Source organism: Gambusia affinis, linkage group LG07 (genome assembly GCF_019740435.1).
Source record: "Gambusia affinis linkage group LG07, SWU_Gaff_1.0, whole genome shotgun sequence".
NCBI classification, from domain to species: domain Eukaryota; kingdom Metazoa; phylum Chordata; class Actinopteri; order Cyprinodontiformes; family Poeciliidae; genus Gambusia; species Gambusia affinis.
The window spans coordinates 6,831,734-6,855,265 of NC_057874.1; the positions used below are offsets into that span (position 1 = coordinate 6,831,734).

The following is a 23,532-nucleotide window of genomic DNA, read 5'->3' on the forward strand; positions in this document are numbered from 1 at the left end:
CGCTCACTACCCTTCAACCTTGTCTGGCTCATGACGGCTGACTGACAGTCGTGCTCTGTACACACACAAACAAACGGCGCTCATTACTGGAAGCGGAGGCACAAACACACACCGGTTGCATGGAGGCTGGATCTGTGTTGATGAGGAGGAGGTCAAACAGCAGATGGCAGCCAGAGGATTACTGCAACTCTCACAGTCAATCTCTAGTTAAACACCGAAGAGACACACGCGCACACCCTAAAGTCGCACGTTAGCAAATCGCTGTCACTCTGATTTATTTGCAAAAAATGTTTCGTCTTTCTAATAATATGTGGATGCAAAAGTAACTGACAGCATGCCATGTTTAAAAACTGAGTAAAATTTGAAAGCAGCACATGTATGAGCAGTGTTGAAGTGATAGCAATGGCAAAATAATTATAATGAAAACCCTATAGTAGTGGTAAGGTTATGCATTAAGCTAACATGATAACATTGGGTTTATGAGAACAGAATATAATTTAAAAAAATTTTACGAAACTAAAAATTACTTTTCAGTAGTTTTTTTCCGTACCACACAGATTTCAAAAATTGTAAACTATGCTTTAACAGGATATTTAATTGGCGCAGACTGATTCAGTCTAGGTTTGAATAGTCCATGTATTTTTTGTTTTATTGTATAGTGGTTATAAAGCTAAAATAATTACAAATGAATCATTTCTAGGGGTTTAACATATAACAGTTGCAAGATATCAAACTATGTTTTAAATAAACTGATTTAGGCGTTTTTATTCTAAATATTTTAAGAAATAGTTCTGTAATTATGATAGGAATCTGTACATCAGAGGCCAGTTGCTCTTTCCAAACATCTTAAAAACAGCATGGTGTTGGATATATTTTACTTTGACAAGCAATGTCATGGCATTTTATTGTCGTGATAGTATACATAATGAAATCGCACTGCACCTCTATTTGTTATAGAGCAAATAATAAATAGAATAAGAACACATCAGACGGTAGAATTGTTACTGACACTAAAGGAAATAAAATTCCTTGAAGATTGTGGGAGTCAAAAGAAGTTGGATGACAGACTAACAGGAGGAAGTAAAATTTCTGAAGTTATTACTTTGTGATTCTACTTTCTGTCAGTGTGACCTTGCTAACGGCGATCATACAAATAAAACCAAATGAAACAAGTACAGTAGAACAGTGATTTCTTTTGAGCCGGAGCTGTTGTGAAATTTACTAGACCCACAAAATGCTCTGGGAAATAACAACTAAGCTGACATGTTGCAGTAAATCCTTCCGTTTCAGCAGTTCTGCAACCCAAAAAAGAAATATCCAACCACTAATTAAACAAGCCATTGTGGGGCAATAAAAACATAATTTTACTGATTATGAAAATGACACATCCAAGCAACACACACAGAGCAGAGTTCCTTACAGCGCAAGCCATGCTTGACACGAGCGTGTGTAGGCAGCGATGTTTCTTCTGTGTTGTGCAACACGGACTCGCAGGCACGCTCACGCTCCGCCGCCCCCGGCCAGATCTAGCGAGTGCTCTGCGGGTGCTTTACATCTGTCAGAGCTGGTTTCGTCACAGTCGCTTCCACTGCTGAAACTTGAGCTCGGCAAACATTGCGATTCTGGAGGTGAATTTCCAGTTCAGTGCAAAAAGACATCCCTGAATTCATTTGTATGTACAGCCATGTGCGTGAGTGAAAAAACCTTCTCCTTGACACTACATCACTGTCAGAAGGGTTTTTTTTTATTTCCTCTTGAACTGGCAAACACATTTGACTCCGTTCCTGCATCAGCTGCTGGGTTTCCCAGATGTTGACAAATCACAATTCAATTGCATCAGGCACAAATAGTTCAAAACAAACGGCTTAAGTGTGTCCCAGCAACTGATCCGCATCGGCCGATCTTGTTTGGCTCATCTACTCTCCCTCCTGTTCTCCTGCATCGTTTATCACACACTAAGCCTGGGATAGCATCTTTGCTAATAATACGCATCATTAGTTCTCAGGCTAGCCTAAATAAATCTTATTACACATAACCGGCCAAAGAAAATACTGTCAAACTTGTCGTTATGATGATGGGTCAGGGTTTTTTTTTCTTACACGGTTCTTACTGGCATCCATCCATCCTTCCATCCATCATTCTCAACGACACATGGGAGAACACGGCATCAGGTTATTTCAACTTCTCTGCTTGAGAAAAGTGTTTTCATCTAAGCAGGAGGGAACCATTCACCTTTTCCCGATTAAAGACGGACTCGTTAATTTGAAAGTGTCCCGGGTGGAATTTCCTAATATTGCCACCTAGCTTGATTCGTAGCAAGAACCAGACCTCTACCTTTTATAAGATTATAATAGTGCGCACCTCAAAAAAAGCGTCCGATGCCACAAGTTTGACGCGTGTGAACTTTGAATGCAGATGATGGTGCGTTCACACCAAACGCATTTCGCGTGTCTGGTTTACATTCAAAGTCTAAGTAGAGGCGTGTCGAGGGCGCGACAGACGCATGAAAATCGCTCTGGCCGTTGTTTTTCATTGCCAGCCTTTTTGTCGGATGCGTTGGACACGTCTGAGGCGTCAAACGCTTCAACTGCACCTCCACATAGACTGTGAATGTAAACCAGACGCGCCTGATGGGCGAAACGTGTTTGGTGTGAACACACCATAAAAAGCAAGAGACTCTTTACAACTTAAGATTTACTTTAATTTAGATAAAATGAGTGCTTTGGCATTTTTGTCGATCTATTTCCTTGGTTCAAAGAGAGGTTTATATACATGTTTCACAATGGAAAATGATCATTTATTTATTCAAAGCTCCCAGATTTAGGTATGTTTTGCATGGCCGCTAATTTTTTGTTAAGCCAGCGAAAACAGAGATAATTAATTTGACCTCAGGTACTGCATTTCCCTTTGGTTGCCCATTTTGTCTTGTCCAAACTAGGAGGTGCACCAACTAGTCAACTTTAAGATTAGTCAACTCTTTTGATCTCTTATGCATCATATTGACTAGTTGCAATTGCGTAACAAGAGACTTTTCCAGGAAGATGAAAGACGAGGAAATGGGTGAGTTTGTCAGGTTGTTGGAATTGCATAAACATGCCAAGTAATTGACCAAAGTTTTACCGAAAACTCCAGCAAAGATAACCGGAATAATGTACGGCACGATGTCGGGCTGTTTTTCATCCGTCCAACCGATCAGCCTCACCCTGCGTTTTCAAGCTTCTAACCTGGCAGCTTTATACTCTTATAAGGACACTAACATCTGGAAATATAATTCAAGCTGCATTCTGAGAATCTGACAGAGTCAGTTTATGCACACCCCTTCAAATACAGTGCTACCACCACATTTTCTTATCAACTCCACAACATCTAGGTCAACTTTTAACCCTGATTCACTGCAGGTTAGGATTCCAAATCTGTACTTGAGTCAAAAGTCTTATTTTTGCGACTTAAGAGCAGCGTCCGAACATATCGGCGGTTTTCAGGCAGCAGTCTCGTGTAAATGTAGCCTGAGAATAAAATCCAGACAGGTGGACTGTATTATTTACAAATTAGCTGACTGTCAGAGGCATATTAGTTGGAGGTGATTATGTTTAGAGGAGCAGGATTAAAAGGAGGGCTGAATATGATTTTACACACTTGTTTTTGGTGAAAAATGACTTTTTTAAAAACGTGGATTATTTTCCTTTCACTTCCGACTTAAACACTTTGTGTTGGTCTTGCACACTTACAGAGGCAAGAGAGAGCAAAAGAGAGAGACAAAGAAACACTCTAGCTAGCATTAGCCATTCTCCTGGTGCTGGAGAGTTATTGTTCAGACACAGCTTGGTTCAATTAAAACATCTGGGTTTCACAAACAAGGCCGAGAGGAGCTGCAACTCAGCAAACAGAGGGAGGGATGTCACAGACACACAGGGATAGTTTTATTTTCCAGATTTAATAAAAGGTCAAAATGCAGAGGGGAAACAAGGCCAATGTGGCATTTAGCGTACTTGAGTGGGAAGTGAGTTTTGGGGGCTGCCTGCCATCTGACATAAACGGAGGCACGCTTTCTGGCTCATATGTCAAGCTAGTTAATATTACAGGTTTCCCTCCTTTACAAAACCTTTTGTTGTTGTTGTCTTCCTTAGCGGAGAAAAACACTCACAGCATACCACACAAAGCAGCTCGGGGCATCGGGGGGTTTAAACAAAGCGCGTCCAGCCCTTCGCACCTGTTGTCACAAACATGCGCCGGCCCAAACCTCTCACCTCCAACGCGTCCTGCTCGGACGCTCCGCATTCCACCTGCGTTAAGAATCAAATATCAGCGTAGACACGAGGAGAGTCGGGTTACCCGTTCGTGTCCCCGGAGTCCACACATGCAGTCAATAACCACGGTCTGCTTGCACAGTCATTACAAGATATTTACTCCTACATGTGATGCGGAGCTGAAAGCCTCAACCTGGTTGGCTGGAAACCAGATCAAGAGACACAACTGGAGCGTCACGCGCAGCACCCCAGACACAGATGTGGCTCGAATGCCGGCTCTTAAAGAGTTATGCAGAAAACCATTAGAATATAAACAAACAAACAAAACCAAGAGACTCATAAGCCAGCCAGCTGGAAATAAAATTGTGCCATAAAAAAAATATAGAGGCCTGAAACAGCCTGAGCTCTGTGCTCCCACATGATAGGAGGCAAGAGTTTCCGTGCGCTGCGGCTTATCCGACCTTTCTGCCTCCCGTTTCATCACCGAAGCTCCAGGCAAACAATTTACATTTTACTCCCCAATCTGCTCGCACGCCGTTCATTATATCCCTATTACTTCCCGCCTGCTGAGGACATTAAAGAGACCCTAATGAGGAAGAAGAAGTTTGGTCTGAACAGATAAATAAATAAGCAAATTAGAAAAATAAGATACACACAGGGAATGGTCTTATGAGAATCAAACGAGGGAGAAATCACCACCCCAAAACCACTTATAAATATGCGAGTCTTTGATCTCTGCAACGAATTAGCGATTCATCGGACGAGGGAAATGGTGTGTGTGTGTGTGTGTGTGTGTGTGTGTGTGTGTGGGTGGGTGCGTGTGCGTGTCAGAGGGCACCACAGGCGGCGTTTTCTTCTTCTTTTCTTTTAATGACGAGGGGTCGAAGTGAAGACAAATTCGGCTAAACGAGGCGGAGACGCACAATGCAGATAACTGGCATTCTCCGCGACGAGTCAGCTTTATTAATATGAGCAGCCAACTCTACACAAACCGAAGGCGGCAAGCAAGCAGAAATGTCCAAGCATCACAAACATAAGCGTGTGTATTATGAAAAACTCCACTGGGAGTTCAGAGTGCTTTCAGAGAGCTCCTAGCTTAGCCTAAAAGGAGCTAGCTAGCAAAAGAGTGATTCAGTCCGTTGCTGAGAGTGAGGCGTCCACAGAAATTCCTATTTATATGAGGAGGTGTGGCTGACCGTTGCTAGGTGTGGCTGACCGTTGCTAGGTGTGGCTGACCCTGTTGCTAGGTGTGACACTGTCTGGGGACTGATTGTTTGACACATATAACACAATAAGAAAAAACAAACAAAAACATAACGGCCCCATAACATAACTGATAGAAATTACTTTACAATATACAATCTAGTCTAGATGAAGCTATTGAAAACTAAGTCAATTTCCACATAGCATCAACATGCTTGAATGCGTCTTATTTACATCCTCATTATTTTTGATCTGTGGTCATTTTCCTACATCCACTTGATATTGATGTGGACACTGAGCTGTGAGAAATTTACTATGATTGCCTGCTTTTATAAACGTCTTTGAAATGGTGAAACGTCCAACATGAAATAGGGAAGTAAAGGACATGAAAACCAAACAGAACAGAGGAGCTGTGTCCCCTGTTGTCACAGCTCTACTCATTTTACGGAGAATTTCTATCCTTTCTGGTGGTCTTTCCAATAACTTCCCTGCTTAAGACACTTTTAGGGTCATTAAAAGGCGAATTTTAAATTTTTAAATGAGTGTAAATCCAATCCAGAACTCTTAAAAACAAAATGTTGATGGGTATAATTTCAAAATTATGATATAATGGGGCGTGCTGTGGTGGCGTAGGGGATAGCGCGACCGACATTTGGAGGCCTTCAGTCCTCGACGTGGCCGTCGTGGGTTCGATTCCTGGACCCGGCGACATTTGCCGCATGTCTTCCCCCCTGTCTCTCCCCCTTTCCTGTCAGCCTACTGTCATATAAGGGACACTAGAGCCCACAAAAAGACCCCCTGGTGGGGAAAAAAAATAAATAAATGATGATATAATTTGATCAAGTAAAGACAAAGGGCTTTATTTCAATATTAAGTCAATAAAAAAAAAATCTATTTAATCATTTATACAGCATGCTACATATCCTGGAATAGACCTGGAAGACGATAATAGCAAATATCAAACTTCTGCAGACTTTTCAACACTGCATGTATTAAAATGCAGTTATACTATTTCAATATTTCTCTACATAGGGGTTGCATTGTGAAGGATTGACATGCAAAAAATATTTGAACCTCACTTCTCGACTGAACTTTGGCAGAAACATTAGTAGATGTTGACTTGAAGGTGACAGGAGCCATCCCAGAGCCAGCCTGTCTCTTTGCGGTCTGGTGGGTCCAAGATGAGCCCAGTGGTGTGGGAACCCCCCAGAAAAAGGATTAGATGGAAGAAATGGGGATTTGCTAGTTAAAAGCTGCCCTTTGACATGGATACAATGGACTTTTGATTCAGCAAATCAGCTCATTCTGTCTTTCGCTTGTGGATTTTGTCGTCGTCGGGTCACTGAGCTGATGTCACATTAGCTATCGTTTCTACAGAGGACAGCAGAGCTGGTTGCCATGCTGAAGATCAGAGTTGCTGCGCAAACAGTGTTTTAGTAAAATCTCACAATAATATATAGACTTTTTATTAAATGGTCCACTGCAAGGTTACTGTTTTTTAAGTAAATATATTCCATGTAGTCAGGCTATAAGCTTATTTTTACCCAATTACAATCAAGAAATATTGACTCTCTTCTTCTGTCCAACAACAAATTGCCATACAGGTGCAGCCCCACCTATTGGTGGTTCAGTATTCACTGGTTTTTCTGTGATTCCTGTTATTTTTCTGTGTAAAACCTGCCAATTCCATGTAAGATATTCTAAAGAAAATACAGCTTGAGAAGCTGAAATGCCAATACTGCCTGATCTGCGATTGGCTAGCATTTACAAAACAGCCAATCCAGGAGTGTTATTTATTCTCCTTGCTGCTGATTGGCTGTACCTCCAAGAGTAAAGATATGGAAGACTGGATATTAGCTTCAGCTGTTTCCACTGTGCGTATTAATGCATAATAAGATATATTTTGTGCCTATTCACATAATTAGTTATAATAATTTTTGCAGGGGGTCTCAAATATTCAAGGAATTTAACTATTTGTGTGCGGCTCTGATCCGTAGTGAATGCTGACTATTGAATGTCCACTGGACATTGAGTATGGTATATAAAGTCAAAAAATTTGAAGTTGGTTCAAAACTGCAAATGAACACATTAAATACATGAAACAATGTATTTATTGTTTCATGTATGCTTCACGTGTACAGAAAAACAGGAAAGATACACAAAAAAAACACAAAACAAGTTTACTGAATAGTAATAATTATAGCTATGTGTAAAATATTGACTAATTACAATTGAGCTGCTTTTTAAAAAAAATCCATTCTTATGTATCCAACGGCTTAAACTTAACATCACATGAAACTATAAATTTCAACATTTTGTTTTTAGAGTTTCGGACTGGATTCACACTTATTTAACAAATAAGAATGGCCATTAAAAAAATGAGCTAACTAGTTAAACATGTTGAAGAAATAGAATTACATGCTTACATGTTCAATTGCAGAAGGTTAACGTGCGATACAAAACACACAGCTTAAGTCCTAAAAGACTGATTACACAACTGACCTTCGACTAATAACGCTCTGCCCAGTTTTGTGGTGTCAGAGAATTAGTCTCCTATGGGAGCGCCTCAGAGGAGATGATCAACCAACAAGGTCGCAGTCCATTAGCTGTAGCTCCCCAGAGGACCAGCTGAGGTTCATCAATAGATCTGAATTTTCTTTGAAATCCTGCAATCACACAGCAGCGACTCAATCCAGTCAGTCATCCGGAAGCGCTGAAGTCCCGACCGACGATTAGAGTGGGATTGAAAGGAGATTCGGGTGTCTCAGAAACCGTCCTGCTAGTTAACGGTGAATGGTTTAAAAATACATTCAACGTGTATCAACTGTGTAGAAGGAAAGGTCATGTTGATATCAGAGGCCACACGCCAAATCAGCTGAGTACAGGAAACTGCAGCTACCACTTACACAGAGTGAAGCAACCTGGACACGGCAGTTTGTGTCCAGACATCAATTTGTGCTGCAACATTCGAATGATGGGATAAAAAATACAGAGTAAACATAAACCCAGCTTGTGTCAACAATTCCCATCTCTTGGTGGTGGTGGCAGTATAATGCAGTGGCAGATATTTTCGTGGCAGACTTTCGGTCCTTTAGTATCAACCGAGCATCATTACCATACTCGCGTCAGTCTACTTTTCATTATCATTTCCATTCCTTTGTGACCACATATTACCCAGGTTGCTTCTTCCAGCAGGACAACACAGCATGTCATGAAGCTCAAATCATCTCAAACTGCAGGTTTCTGGAACATAACAATGAGTTCGCTGTGCAACAACAACCTCTGCAGTCACCAGATTTTACCTGTTCGCATCACGGTTCTGCAAAAGCAAGGACTAACTACAAACAGTCTCACACACAATGGTTAAGAGTAACTAACATGTTCATGTAGATCAGATTTTTGTCTGAACCTTTACAGATGAGACCCACAATGTGCACAAAAGCCATGGGAGGCAGATTGAAGTCTCTCATCCATGAAATGATGGTTTAAGTCCCTCTTAGTATCATTTTCTCCCCTTTCTCTCTGTGACAGACACACCCAAACACAACTCCCATACGCCCAGATTTATAGAGAAAACCCACAGACAGAGTTTGGGGGAACCAGTTAAGCAGAAGCAGAGCGCCCTCCTGCCTGATCGAGCTTTCTGACTTCAGCCCTGAGTCACGTGGGAGCGCGAGCGTAAACGACACATTGCCAACCTCTCGGATGGCGGCAAATCGCAAGCAGACAGAGATGCACATAGGGAGCGAACAGGTAAATTAAAGTTGGTGGAGAGGAAAAGCACAGGCAGATGATGAGAGTCAGAGCTCTGCTTTAGGAGACTTCATTTCATCCATCAGTACAACAAATGATCTTTATGCCCCCCCCCTCTAAGTGCTGTTTGATGGAGTAGCTCTCAGGGCCTCTTTTCACCGTATAAGGCGGAGACCCCAAACTCTCTCAGGTCAATATGCTGTTTAAGCCAACCAATTATCAGAGGGGTGGCTGGATCAATAAACCAATCAAATAATTTAACACTGTGTGCAGAGCAGACAAATGAGGCTTTGGCTCCTGCTGGGATGGCGGGTCTATAATAAAAATCAGTACTGAACTCACTAAAATGATAAGCGTGTCGAAGAGAACTTAAGAGCTTAATGTTCAATACAAATGGAATGAAGGGCGAATCAGACGCTTCGCTTCTCATCCAGCCCACGATTCAAAGATGATGGAGATCGTTAGACCACACTGACCTCTAGTGGCTGTGCACCTCGTCCAACTCCGACACGATTCCTACTGAGATCTGCCAAAATCATACAGCAAATCTGTCTTATCATACCGTTTGTTACTTACAACACATCATGATGAATGCTTGTTTTATTCCCATTTTCTCCTCATTCGTCTCCGAAAGGGAACAAGAAGCAGAGCAGGGAGAAGACAGGGAAGGAGGGGATAAAACACGAGCAGGAGAAATTCAAAGAGGGCTTTGAAGTGGCGCCACTGTATGAATCACAAAGCGCACTTTAAAGGTGGGGGGATGGCACAGACGGAGGTCGGATGGCTGAGGTGGAGCAAGGCATGAAAATGGATAAGCACAGGTGGATGACAGAGCAGCAAGTTACGTTAATAACTATAGAGCAGGAATGAAAGCAGACGTTTTCAGCTTCTATCAACTAGAGTAGGAAACATCTGGCTGATACTGACTCTGAACGATTGGGATTTTCTTTCTAAACAACATTGCCTGTAAAATAAATAATAAAAATAATAATAAACCTCTGATGCCGATCCTTCAAAAGAGCCAGTAAGCTCAGAGAAAATGAAGGAATTAACAGTCAGGCATCAAAACACAAAGTATCTCCACAACCTTTATTTAATTTTTAACTAAAAAACAACAATCTGACTCTTCAGCATCTGACCTGACGATCAAAGAGGCTCAAGAAAGGAAGTTCTGGTTTCTTCTGGCCAATTGTTTTTGGTGACCAGCTCTCTGTCTTGTTATGCAACTTCTCTGAAGGTTTGAGGGTTTGGGCACAAAAATCAGCATTTGAAGCACTGAAATTTTCCAGTAGAATGGTTTGAATAAATAACAGACAAGTCGTAGACATAATTTTAGGTGAAGGTAAAAGTCCTGATAGAGGGAATACATCTCCAGACCAGCACCTGTCGCTGACAGATACAAGGACAACACGTCAAGAATGCTAATTTCGCCAGTGCTTTAATGCTTAAACTGAGCCAGTAATGGAGTATATGCCTTTATTTAAACTAGAAGCAAAAGACCAAACTGGTTTGCCACATCCCAGCAGGGGGATCGGGTCGGGATGACATGAATTAACCGTCGAACTGGGGCAAACGGGTTGGAAATTGCAGTCCTCTTTGCAGTAAATGTTAACTCCCTGACAGCCATGAGCCCGCCTCCCTTTATTCACAGTGACAGTTCAAAAGCGGCTCAGCACAACGAGCCTTCATTAAAGGCCCGGATGAGGCAAACGATCTAGGTGAATTGGTTTCTTCTATCTTTGCTAGTGGGGAACGAGGTGAAAACTGTCTTATGGGAGGATCGGATGTGTAAAGAAAAAAAAATAAAAGATCTGGATCAAAGTAAAATGGGATTGGATTGTCTGAAATGTTCATATTCCTCCTTAAATTCACTGAGAATGAGTCACAATGGTGTGGCCCTTTAGTGTCTGTGAGACGAAGACTCTTCTGATGCCTATCAGTTCTAATCCAGTGCTGAAGCACCTGCTCCTGATAACAGTGATGGAGAAACTCTAGAAGATACGGATCGGGGTGAAGCTGCAGGGTCGACTCTGACACACACTGCTGTTATGTTTAGTAATTTAGGAAAACAAAAAGTTGAATTTGATCAGAAAATTGCGCTACATATTGATATATTATGATTAGATTAGATGAATTAGTCGGGTAATTTTACTCCTGTGCCTTCATGCACCGTTTAGTCGGTTGATGGGAAGATTTGTGTACATTTTATATACCTTATATCCTGAGCTATTTGATTACACAATTTCACATAACAAGCACAGACTTCAATGTAATATTATTGGGATTTTACATAAAAGATCAACAGAAATTTTGCATGTTTTACTTTTACTTTCATACCTCCTCAAGAGTATTTTTTGCATGTTTTCCATTTCTACAACTTGAAAGAGTTGAATGTACTCCTGTTCCCATAGAAACCATTAATAATTTATTCAGCAAAAGCAAGCAAAGGTTGCACGAAGTGAAGGTAAATCACAAAACAGCGGCATGAAATGAAATGAAATCTCCAAATAGCGTCTGTCAATAAACTGCTAACGTTTATCATCAACGAGTTAGCTTCGTTGTTCCCTAAAGCACAAGACCCTGAGGATGCCCGGATGTTAAATCTATACTGATGCAGAAACAAACTCATTTTGGTCGCTGTTGAAAACCAAATTGAGTTTGCTTCTTCAAACTAACCATCCATGCATATTTCCCATCCATCAATAAATGTACCAGTTGTGCCACATTTTCTTGTGCAACAGGAGGAATAAAAAGAAAAGTGACAAGTGTTTAAGAATGAAACATGTTTGACCCCTGCTGGTTTATGAAAGATAGGAAGAAGAAAGCAATTTCTTTTACTCACATAGATATCAGGTTTGCTTTTAAATCCGGTAAAACTAAATAATTTAACAGACTTCAACTTGTAAGGAAGAGGCAGTTTGATAGTGGTTCTCAATATGAATTTGGAGATTTTTTTAGAGACTTTGAAAGCAGGGAAGAAACACAGCCGGTCTGGTTAAAGGAAACGCAGCCTTCAGTGACCACCGACCTCATCTTTGAGTCAACAGGGAGAACTTTTTCCTCCACATGAAGGAAGATTTTCAAGACGAAGGAGCTGCAAGAACACAGTCCTCCATCACCGGTTTGGTTGTTTCACATCTTTCAAGCCACCAAGTTGAAAGTATTAGTTACTGTACAGACGGTCATATGGCGCTAATGACAGAAAGTTCCAGACACCATTACAAGCACTGAGCGGTACAGACACCTGACACCTCACAGCGTCTCCTGTTACACGTCCAGAACCCACCTGGTGGATGAAATGACACCACCCACTGGGACATGAAGCATACCGCAGGAGGAACGCAGCGCACGCCGGCTGGAGGCAAAGCTGAATCTGAACCAGATCAAGTGATTTTATCTACTTAAAAAAAAAAATAAAAACACACACACACACACACAGATGCAGCGCATACGGCACGAACGAAGATGACGGCGATTGGAAAAGAAACGATGACATCATAAAAAGCTTCCTGAAGGAAGAGAGCAAGAGCAAACGGTCTGACCGTAAAGCTGCACAAGCTGCTTGTTTTCTTTTTGAAATAGAAGGGGAGTGGAGAGGAAATGAGAAATCCTGCAGGAATTCAGCCCTCCGTCTGTAACCTCAGTGTCTTTTCCCCTTGCATGAGCCTGGCTACTGAATTTCAAAATGCTGGGACGTCATCCGAATCCAACAGCTGACCGGCAAACGATCCCAAAGGATCTGTCAGGTCCTGAGCACAGGCCTCCAACAGAGGGATGTATGGAGGAAACCAGGAGTAATGGTAGAAAAGACGAGACAAAGCAAGCAGAGAATAAGAGCAGGGAGATGGAAGGAGAGAGGTTCAGTCTGAGACATCTGAGGAGCTAAAGGTCAGAAATATCATTTATTTTAAGGTTCCCAGTCATACATCACAGGATCCTGAACTCCTGTCAAAATAAAACCCCCTAGAAAAAGAATTTCCTCCAGATGACGAAGACAAAGCGCACCATTTACAGGCAGACTGCCAAATTTAGCAAGTCTCATATGATATATATTACACTACATAATCACATATAAATTTATGGCAGCTCCTTGAAACACTGTCCATTGTGCAACGACACAAAGGAGCACAAAATCTGAAAAGTGTGTCACAGATTTGTGTAATTTTACCTCCCTTCGTTTTTGCGTAATCACCTTTAACTGAAAATAATTTTTGTACATTTAGACACTAAAATGCAGCAAATTCCTCCAAGCATGACAGTTCAAGCTCATTAAAACATGCTTTGATGAGCATGTTTGTGTGCTTATGATAAACATGTGTGAAGTTCATTATAATGATTGTTTACCGTTCCCGTGAAATCTTCTTACCATTATAAGAACTTTAATTTATCATAATAAATTCTATTTAATAAAATCTGAAAAATCATATAAACAGCATGGTAGGCTTTGTAACATTTACCATTTTCTACACTGCTGATTTCGGGAATGCGTCAATATACGAATCAATTGGAAAATACAATTAAGTGTGCAGTTTAAGGATAAAAATTCCATGTTTTATGTAACTAGTGTTTGAAGAATGCTAGTTCCAAAGTTGCAAATGAGTAGCAAATACCTTGAAATTTTCTGGTTTTCATGTAACAAAATGTTTTAAAAGTTTAACAAATGGGAATACTTCGGGAAACCCCTGTCCACTACTCCTATCTTCTGTTTCCAAACCAAGGAGAGAATCCAACAAGTCAGAAACTTTAAATAAAAAAAAATAAAAAAATAAAAAAAAAACCTTAACAACTCTGTGCCAAAGCACAAATAAATCACAGTTGTTTTGGACGAACCACCAAAGGGTTATTTGTCCCACCTCGTCTCCTTACTCTCCTCTGCAGCAGCCGTAGCGCATTCATACGGCGGAGAAACTCTGACAGATTTATTTGCCGGGTCGTCTTGTTAACACGGTGAATAGCTGGGCCGTCCAGTGTTATGCTGATCAAACTGGGTTACCGAGGGGACAGACGTCAGCGAGCCATTCACGGCCGGGTTAAAACTCAACCCAAGTCGCTCTCATTCTGCTTCAAGCGCTATCTCCGCTCCTTTCCTTTCTCTCTCTGTCTTCTTCCCCTTCTGCGTTGCTTTTAGAAAGCTAATGTTTCACCTTAAACCTCGCCGCAAACAAGCACAGGCTTTGTTCACTTGCAGTCAGCTCTGGCCAAAGCTTAAATGCTCGTATTGTCAAACTTGATGGCTGAAATGAAGGGGGAAAAAAAATTAAAAATGTAAAAAATAAACAACCGGTGAACTGAAATGGGATGAATACATGAAAGCTGAAATCCAGGGCTCCTGCACATTTTTCTAGAAAATGTTCCAAACTGTTCGAGTATAAACTTTTTTTAGAGTTCTTTATTTTGATTTGAGAACGAAAGGACAAATGGAAAAAAAAGAACAAAAGAAATAAAGGAGGACAGAAAGAAAACACATAAGGAAGAAAGGAAGGGTGGAAGGAAAGAGGAAAGGAATGGAGGAAAATATTTACACCATGACATGGAGGATAAAGTATTTAAAAAAATTTTTTTTTTCTTTGCATGCTTTTTTCCCCCCACAGTTAGCCAGTCCTGGAAAACATTGAAATCGGATTCAACACTTCTCCAGGCTTTTCCAGACAGCGCTCAGGAACCCCGGCAACCGTATCCGTCACGAGCCACGTCTTGCAAAGCAGGTCAAGTGTAACGTTCAAGCGGCGAAACGCTCCGGCAGCGTGCAGAAAGAGAGCCACGTGATCTCACTGATCAAATATCACAGCGACACTCGGGGCTCGTGTTAATAAGCTGGTAATGAGTCTCATTAGCACGGAGAAAATCAATCAACCTAAAGGCAGCCATTAATAATTCAGGAGGAACATGTAGTGCACGGACCGCTCTGAATACTAACCTGGCCTGAACAGCCGACTCAGCTTCCATAGTTACACCAGCAGGAAACAGAACAGGCGGGTGAAGGACGCTTTTCTGTCGTGTGTAAGTTTTACGATAGAAAGAGAGCAGCCGTTTCACCTAAGGTTAGAGCCAAAGGTGCAAATAACCTTATCAGGTAGTTTCGGTCTTTTCAGTCGCTTCTCTTATTTGAAAATGACAAACTTACTGACGTTTTTCGGCTTTCCGACATAGACTCCTAGCCGTCATAAATGAACCAATCGATGCCTTTAAGCAAAGGCTTAAGGTTAGCCTGCTTTGTTCAATCCCAAACCAGTGAGAGTGTTTGAGATCATTGTCCTAATGGAACACTCATGTTTCAACCATCCAGTTGGTTTGACAAATTTCAAGGTAATTTATCTTCTTTATTGTCGGATCAGTTTTCTCTCTTGTGCCACCTTCACTAGCCATGAAACAGCCGAGGCAAAGGATCCTGGTTATTGGGAGCAGAGTTTCTCTTTTGGTAAATATTCTCCCAAGTCTATGTAGAGGAGAAACTCCTTTCACTGTGGATGGTAGTGGTTGTCAGGTTGGTGCAGGTTATTCTAACCAATTTCACTTCCACAGAAGGTGACCACTTGGATGAAAGAGTTGACAATTTGACACAGCTTGGTTGTTCTATCAGGACAATGAGTCCAGAATCACATCGCAACGGGTCCAGGAAGATTCACATAGAGGAAGACCCAACCTAAACTCAGTAAAAAAATAAAAAATTTTTTAAATGTGTGGAACTTGGAACTGTTGCCGGGAATGCAACCGGTTTAAATGAACACAGCTAATTTTGCCAAAACGAGTGATCAATTGCAGAGTGCCAAGAGTTATTTATCCAAATTGTATGGACTATGTGGATCAGAAGAATAATTCCTTTAAAATTTATCCAAAATGGACCTTCTCACATTGCCACTCACATATAATAGTTCTAATAAAAGACCCCAGTTAATATGACAGCCATTTCCATGATGAGACCATGTAAAGTTCTGACATGATCTATACTTCTAAACTCCCACCAGGTTCTGTGATGGATCCTTCCTGAGACCTTTAAAGTTGTTACACATGAAGTGTTTGGTTTGCCACACACCATAGCCTAACAACAGGAGGACATTCTTGAGGGCAGTGTTTTGGTAGGCCAGTTGGGGTGGAGCGGAGGACGGAGGGGATCTTAAGTACACACAACGCCACACTGTCTCCCCTTCCTTCATTGTGAATAGGACATGGCTCAACACCCTCAGTCAGCTCACAAGAAAGGGCCAAACTGAAAATCACAGTTGTGCTCAAAGTGGCAGAACCCTCTGAAGGTCCAATACGAGGTGGAGGCAAGGTGAAAGCAGTGCCAGTACTTGTTTACGTTAATGGACGCGTAGCAGATTACTAGACTTCTTCACATGCTGTCATTGTACCAAATCTGCGAGGGGTATGAATAATTGTGGGCCTAACTGTACATTCATCCCTACTCTTAACCCTGAGTTGATCATTTGTAAACCAGCTTTAGATCAGGAGTAGCATCAAGACATTATTTGGCCATTTTTCTTGCAAAATACCTCCAGATCAGTCGGACTGGATGTAGAACTTTGGTTTATATAAACTATAAATTTGTGCCAACAGCTTCTCCTCAAACTCAGGTCAGAACTTTGACTGGACCACTTGATCCATTTCTAACATTGCATATTTCTAACATATTGACATCTATTTCTATGTCTAAAGGCTTTAGCATCTATCACATAAAATTCCAATGATATATGCATAAAAAGTTTCCATGAAGCACTCTGTGAATGTCTGGCTCGCATATCTTCGAGACACCTCAGTTATCGCCTCTGACACATTTTATTATACAAAATATGCACCACTATGAAGTAAAACATGTATTAACCTTTGTCCCATCTTTCATAGTACGCTTTCTAGAAACTCCCGTTTTGACCTCAGTGTCACTTTTAGACTGTCACATTCCAAAGTTGTTGCTCCAGTGCCCACTGGTGTTTATGTAAGCCTTCTGGGGAAGAAAACTTTAGTTTTTTATTGTGAGACTACAAAGACAAGCAATTAAAAGTCTGCATTCCTGAGCTCACTGTTGCCCCTGATAGTTTGCTTTAAGCAAAGAGGGGACTGCGTGGATATTCTGGTAGTCTAGCTGCTGTTGAGGGCACCAAAATGGCACACAAACCCAAGCTAGCTGCAGTCTAAATATGTTCTCCTTCTGAAAGGAGAAACACTATTTAGGGTGTGCTGTGCTGCCATGTAGGGCTACATCTTAAAAGGAAAATAATGATTCCAAAGTTTAGAACTTTAAAAGTATTCTTCCACAAACAAGCAGAAAGTGCTTAAGTAGAAGGCAGCTGTGAAGGCGTCTCTTATTTTGCCAGAGGTAAAATAAGAAACAACATCCTGTTGCCTTCTACTTAAGTTTTCTGACTGGGAATTTACACCAGTGTATTCGAACACAAATAATTCTCACCAACCCACTGACAAGCAGCTTTAGCTCCATTGTAGAAATACTCATCGGTCGACATCGTTTAAAACACTGTTACAGTGACGTGAACGCTGCGTTTCCTGCCGCTTCCCCACAAGCACTGTGACCCATGTTGGTCACACTTTAATGCCCCTAAATGAAATCACCTGTAGCTCACAGCAACACCACATCCCCATACAATGTAAAGCCTGTTTCACAGTGTAAGCGCAGTGATGATTTTACTTGTGACTAAAGCAGGAAGAGGCAGCCCTGAGTGCTGGATGTGTGGTCTCTAATGGGGGGATTTTTTTATTTTTTAAATCAGAGACATAAACCACGGCGCCCTCGCAGCAGCTGATTCTGCTCAAAGAGACGGCCGTCTTAAAGGAGAGGCTCCTTCTAAATGCTGCTTCACTTGAAGAGGAAATCTGAAGACTTTGTGTTGCCAAATTAGCAGCAGCCTAATGAGCAGCTTACATGTCACAATGGCGGCAAAGGAAATCATTTCTGGACATAAAAACAAACACCGGACTTGCCACCTAACAGGATCCGATTGATTTCTATGTGCATGATATATACATTCAGTGGCACGTAAACGTATCCGTGAAACTCGTAACCACAAAATATAATGTATTTTATCGGTATGCCACATAATAGATCAACAGAAAAAGGGATAACTGTGAAGTGTGGGGGGGGTGATAATCATACATGGTTTTCCTTTTTATTTTACAAATAAAAATCTGGCAAATGTGGCCTATTCATCTACCATGAGAAAATACTTTGTAGACTCAGCTTTTGCTACAACAATAGCAGCTCTCTGTGAAAAGAAATGTTCCGATTCTAGGCTGGATGTAGGTCCAAGACTTTAACTGGACCATTGCGTCAATATACCAATCTACTCCCGTTACATTGCATCTGTGGCTGGATGTTCGAGGTATTTGCCCTGCTGGAAGGTGATGCAGTAAACCAATCTTGAGTTTTTCTCCAACCGCTTTTGTTCGAGGTTAGCCCTCGAGGCTGGGCTCAGCGTTCTGACTTCTCATTAAAAAATTCATGGAACTCTTCAATCCAAAAACGACAGATTTTAGGAGTGCGTGACAAAACGTTGTCCAGATCAACAAATGCTGCCACCACCGTGTTTTATCATGGGAGTAGATAAAGCTGAGGGGCAACAACAAGACTGTGTCTACCATGAATAAATTCCAAGTCACAGGAACCACCCTGAAATGGTCATCACATACAATCGCTGTCCAGAAGAAGGTTCAGCAGAATCTGTAACTTCCTGCAGCCAAGCTGAAATAAGCATATCGTTCTGCAGAGAGCATCGTCAGGCCTGACTTTCTCTCCGTACATGACTTGCATAGGTGTAGGCCAGGGTCAGGAAAAGAGCAGCTAAAGTCTCTACAGACCCCACACATCCTGGACACAAACCGTAAGTCTCTTCATTCATTGCAAAGTGGAACTCAAGTAGAATTTCTCAGCACAAACTTGGTGAACAGGGGCCGTTTCTGACATATGGCATATTTGTCAACAAAACAGCACACAGAGCAGCTACATTTAAACTGGACAGAAATCCCACACAGGTAAACTCTGCTTTGTTAGAGCAAACTGAAGGCAGCTAGACTTTATTTTACAGCATCAGAGTAAAATAAACTGTATTCAGATGCACATAACACCTTACAGAGTGCGAAAACAACTTGGTAAAAAAAAAAAGCACTTGAGCTCGTGTGTGACCTAAAACTCCAATGACATTTTGTGGTTTTACCTTGGCAAAACATAAATAAAATAAATGTGGAAAAACAAATAAAGGGCTATGAATGCTTTTTTTCAAAGCACTCTAAACATTTTTTGGTCTACCTCCATTTGTGCAGAAGAAAGCCTGGGCACTGATCTCCACAGGTGATACAAGGCTGTCCTCTTTGTTGTTCCTCCACAGGCTTCAGCTGAATGGGGGGAGAAGGATGAGGCAGAGGATGAGAGACATAACACCTCATCCAACTTCAAGCACATAACTCCTACTCTGACCACCAGGGCTTGGGTTAGCATGTTTCTTTAGAATAAATAGACCTAATTTAATTCACGTCACTCAAATGAGATGCTTCTATAGCCACACTAAAACCCAAGACGCAACAAGACGTTTCTTAAAGTGACAGACTGAAATAGAAGGAGAAAAAAAGAAGAAAATCCTGGATGAGCTACTGATGACTCAAGTGTCAGAGAGTACAACGGTCCATCTCCATAGAAACGGGACTGAGCAGCAACAGACAGAAAACAGGGGGAAAAAAACGCACGCTCTTCTACATTAAACAACAAAAAGCTGCGTGCATCACCAGAACCGGAAATGTAAATCACGCAAAATAACAGCAAAGCAAACAAAATCAAACACATGTGGGTGAACCTACCGATCTCCTGGAATCTCTCCTTTTGGAGCTGCGGCTCAACATGACGCACTGATCCCAGAACAGCACTGGTCAGTTTCCTGTCTTCCCACGTAAAAGCGCGTAAAAAGTGAAACTTGAAAGAGGAGGCCCGTTCGCTGGGAAAGCTCCCCAAAGTTTAATACCTCTTTTAAAAGAAGAAGGAAAAAACGCTTCCAAAACCGGGCTGCGGGTTCAGTCCAAACAAGCCCCGTCTGTAATGAATGGAGTTCCGGTAAGCAGCTCCACCCTGCAGCTCTTCAGCCAATGGAAGGCCTGCTTTTCACCAGGACAAACAATAATTAGGAGACGCTTCTAGTGAATTACAGAGTGCATTAGTTCCTTCTCCGACCCAGACCTGTTATTGAAGGAATGAAAACCTCTTGCCCTTTAAAGAATATGTTGCCACGTACGACTTGCACCACCTTGAAAATCTGGATCACTTTTACGCAAGGGCGTAAATCCCATGTCATTATTGGGGGGGACCATAAACAGTAAAATTTCTTAAGACCAATTATTATTATAATTTTTTTTGGAGGGGTTGAGGGTAGATCGGCAAAGCTACATTGAAATGTAACGTAAAATGTGGTTTTAAAAGCTTTTAAACCACATACAAGCTGCAGGACCAAAAACGACTAGTAACGCACATCAACCATGTTTTATTCTCGGCAAAACAAATTATTGAAAAGTAAAACTAAAATTCAAATGTTGCTTCTATACGAGTTTTGTTCAGTCTGACTGATCTAATCTCTGCTACACCTTTACAAAAATGTAAGGTTCTAAATAAAAAGAAAACTTTAATTAGTAACTCCTCTTAATAAAATATTTAAATAAATATAATAAAATATTATAACTTAAACATAACATTTAAAGCACGAGGGTTTATGTAGAAAAATATTCAGATTTTATTTTGTGGTTTTAAAGGGTCTACGTTGAAGAAAGTGAGAAATAAAAGCACAGCTTCCTTTCTTTTCTATCTTTTCTCTCTTCTGTTCTCAGCTCCCACACTGAGTTGGGTCCACTTGCTCAGACTCTCCCTCCTGTTTCAAACAATTCTAATTAACGTAAAAGTTAAAGAGTTAAATATGAATGACCTGTTTGCTACCTTTGAGCAAAAAAAAGCTTCAGTCTATGAAAGCAGTGTAGCACTTTTGCTAATAATAAGGCAGCTTATCATGATTCGGTCAAAGTAATGAAATAAACTGCAGTCTAATCTTTATTGTTAATGTGTTTCTTCTTATTGAGCAGTGAAAGTAAATAAAAGGTGTTACATGTCTTTTGATTTAAGTATTTACTTACTGGAGGGGTTTTTTGTTTGTGCTGCAGAGGTACATCTAACAGCTAGCTCCTCACTTCAGCGGAGCATCTACCGTTCAGGTCTGCTGTTGCTCCTCCTACACTTTGGACTGAACCATTGTTCTAACAATGGTAGGGGGTACCTAAAAATGTATTCTTTTATTTTTCTGAGATAAATAGCAGATTTATTCCGTTCTTTGTTTCTTTTGCCTTTTCATACTGATATTATTTGAGTGCAAGCGTTTCTTCAATGATTTCTTTTTGTGGGGGCACGGGGGACTATTCTAGACTTTTCCAAGATGAGGTTGTGAGGGGAGTTCCGGACCCCCGAGTTCCACGTGATTTACGCCTATGCTTTCATAGCAGTTACTTCTTAGCGGTATCGCTGGCAAACCTTGCATTTTACTGGGACCATAAGGAAGTGCGTAATTGTGAAAAAAAATAATCACGGCCATCAAGTTTATTTAGATGTGGTTTTACAAAAAATAAAAAAGTTATTCAGGTAAATAAACCAGCTTCACTCTCCCTGCTGAAGAAAAGGATTCCCACAGCCAGATACCTTCATCACCCAGTTTCACAGCGTTTCATAACACTGGTGTACAAAACAAATCTTTTTTGTAAGTTGTTGTTTTTTTCAGCTGAATAAGGGACTGTTTTGCACCACTGAATCCAAAAAAGACATCTATTTCTCTCAATCAGGTCAGGCTTATATTCTAATTTACAATAGCCTAAGTGTGTTTGTGTATGGTTCTGTGCCGTCCTGTTGCTCTGGGTTAAAGGTCATCCAGGCTCAGTTTGTTTTAAACAGACTTAGAGCATGGACCTTACCAGAGGGGCCGCTTTTCATTGGCTGATGCTCATTCTACGTGGTCACGTGGGTGGCAGTCTCACAAACACGAGCTTTTCGTTAGCTAAGTACAGCATAATAGTAGTTCTGATACAACTTCTACACCTTGAAGCCTGTCTGCTACACAGTCTAACGTTAGCTAAACAGATCAATATGCAACGTGTACTGTATCTGACACACACTAAAGATTTAATTTTAGCAGAAAAGGCTTTGGACTAAATTGTTACTCGTGTTAGCCTCTCTAGCACCAAGTACAGCTGGTCAATCAACCATCGCTGTGTTCAGGGAAGCGCTGATTAATAATCCATAAATAAATATCAAGCCTGGAAACTTGATATCGTAACGGACTGGATGTTATGTTTTTAACGTAATCTTTGCTCGTCTTGCGGGGCGCTGGCGGTTGATACGGTAACAAGTGTGCTTAAACTACAAAGAGAGACAGACTAAAAAGGTACGAATGGTTTTGAGTTGATCACCTGTTCGGGTTATTTTACTTTTGTTTACATTTGCTGTGGCTCATTACAGCCGCTGTAGTTTCTAAACGTTGGACCAATTACCCTGTTTGTCTGTGATTATACGTCATTCATAACAAACATCAAAAAGAACAAATAGATTTCATAAACTTTTAACAAACAAATGGCTTCTTTACCTTAACAGAGCTCTATGGTTCCTCTTATCAGTCTGTAGCTTCTCATATTGAGGTCATCAAACCAAATTTCAGATCTACCATAACTGACTGACTGACACTTGCTGGCCTCAGGTTTGCAACCAGCTTGTGACTGAGAAACCAGTAACCTCCTCCCAGATGATGACATGAACTTATTAGTTCCTCTGTCCATTGTAGTAGCTGATATATTGTGAAAATCAGGTCGAAATTATGCACTAATGGAGTCATGTTTACATAGAAACAATGCGCTACGAGGCTTTGCTTGTGAGACTTGCGGTCACGTGGGTCGGTTGTGGGCGGAGCTTGGTAAGGTCCTTTAGGCTGTTAGCCTTTTTTTTATGAACCAGAAATAAATTTTCGATACTTTGAAGTTTGCGAGTCCCATAGATCGTCCCAGACTGACCATTTTCAGCGTCACTTATATTCTTTCTCTCCCCAGAGAAATTCACGATCAAAATCCATTTCCTCTTTCCTTCACGAGAGATTACTGAGTTCCTAAAGTGAGATCACTTTGCTGCTTATTACAGTATCATACTAGACTTATAAGCCTAGTGTGTTTACACATTTGGCTGCACTGGATTTTATTTAGGTGTATCAGAGTAAAATAGACTCAATACAAATGCTTGCCACACTTTTCAGATTTCTTTTAGAAAAACATATTTTCCCATGTTTAAATATTACTTAACCATTTTTGTTTTTATTTT

At 41.0% G+C, this 23,532-nt stretch overlaps 1 protein-coding gene across 3 annotated transcripts in view; it reads right to left on the reverse strand.

The window, feature by feature from the left end:
- Nucleotides 1-21,407, reverse strand: part of prickle2b (prickle homolog 2b) — a 100,913-nt gene extending 79,506 nt beyond the window's left edge. The window contains exons 1-2 of one of the 3 annotated variants that reach the window (XM_044122708.1): nt 21,318-21,407; nt 19,459-19,544 (exon numbers count right to left, since the gene is read on the reverse strand). Coding sequence is in view for 2 of the 3 variants with exons in the window: in XM_044122704.1 (XP_043978639.1) it covers nt 19,459-19,544; nt 20,004-20,045 (128 nt within the window). In the remaining variant the exon portion in view is untranslated. Of the gene's footprint in view, nt 1-19,458; nt 19,545-20,003; nt 20,296-21,317 lie in introns of those variants that run through there. The other 2 variants (XM_044122704.1, XM_044122705.1) reach the window with 2 other exon arrangements.
- Between the last annotated feature and the right edge of the window lie 2,125 nt (nt 21,408-23,532).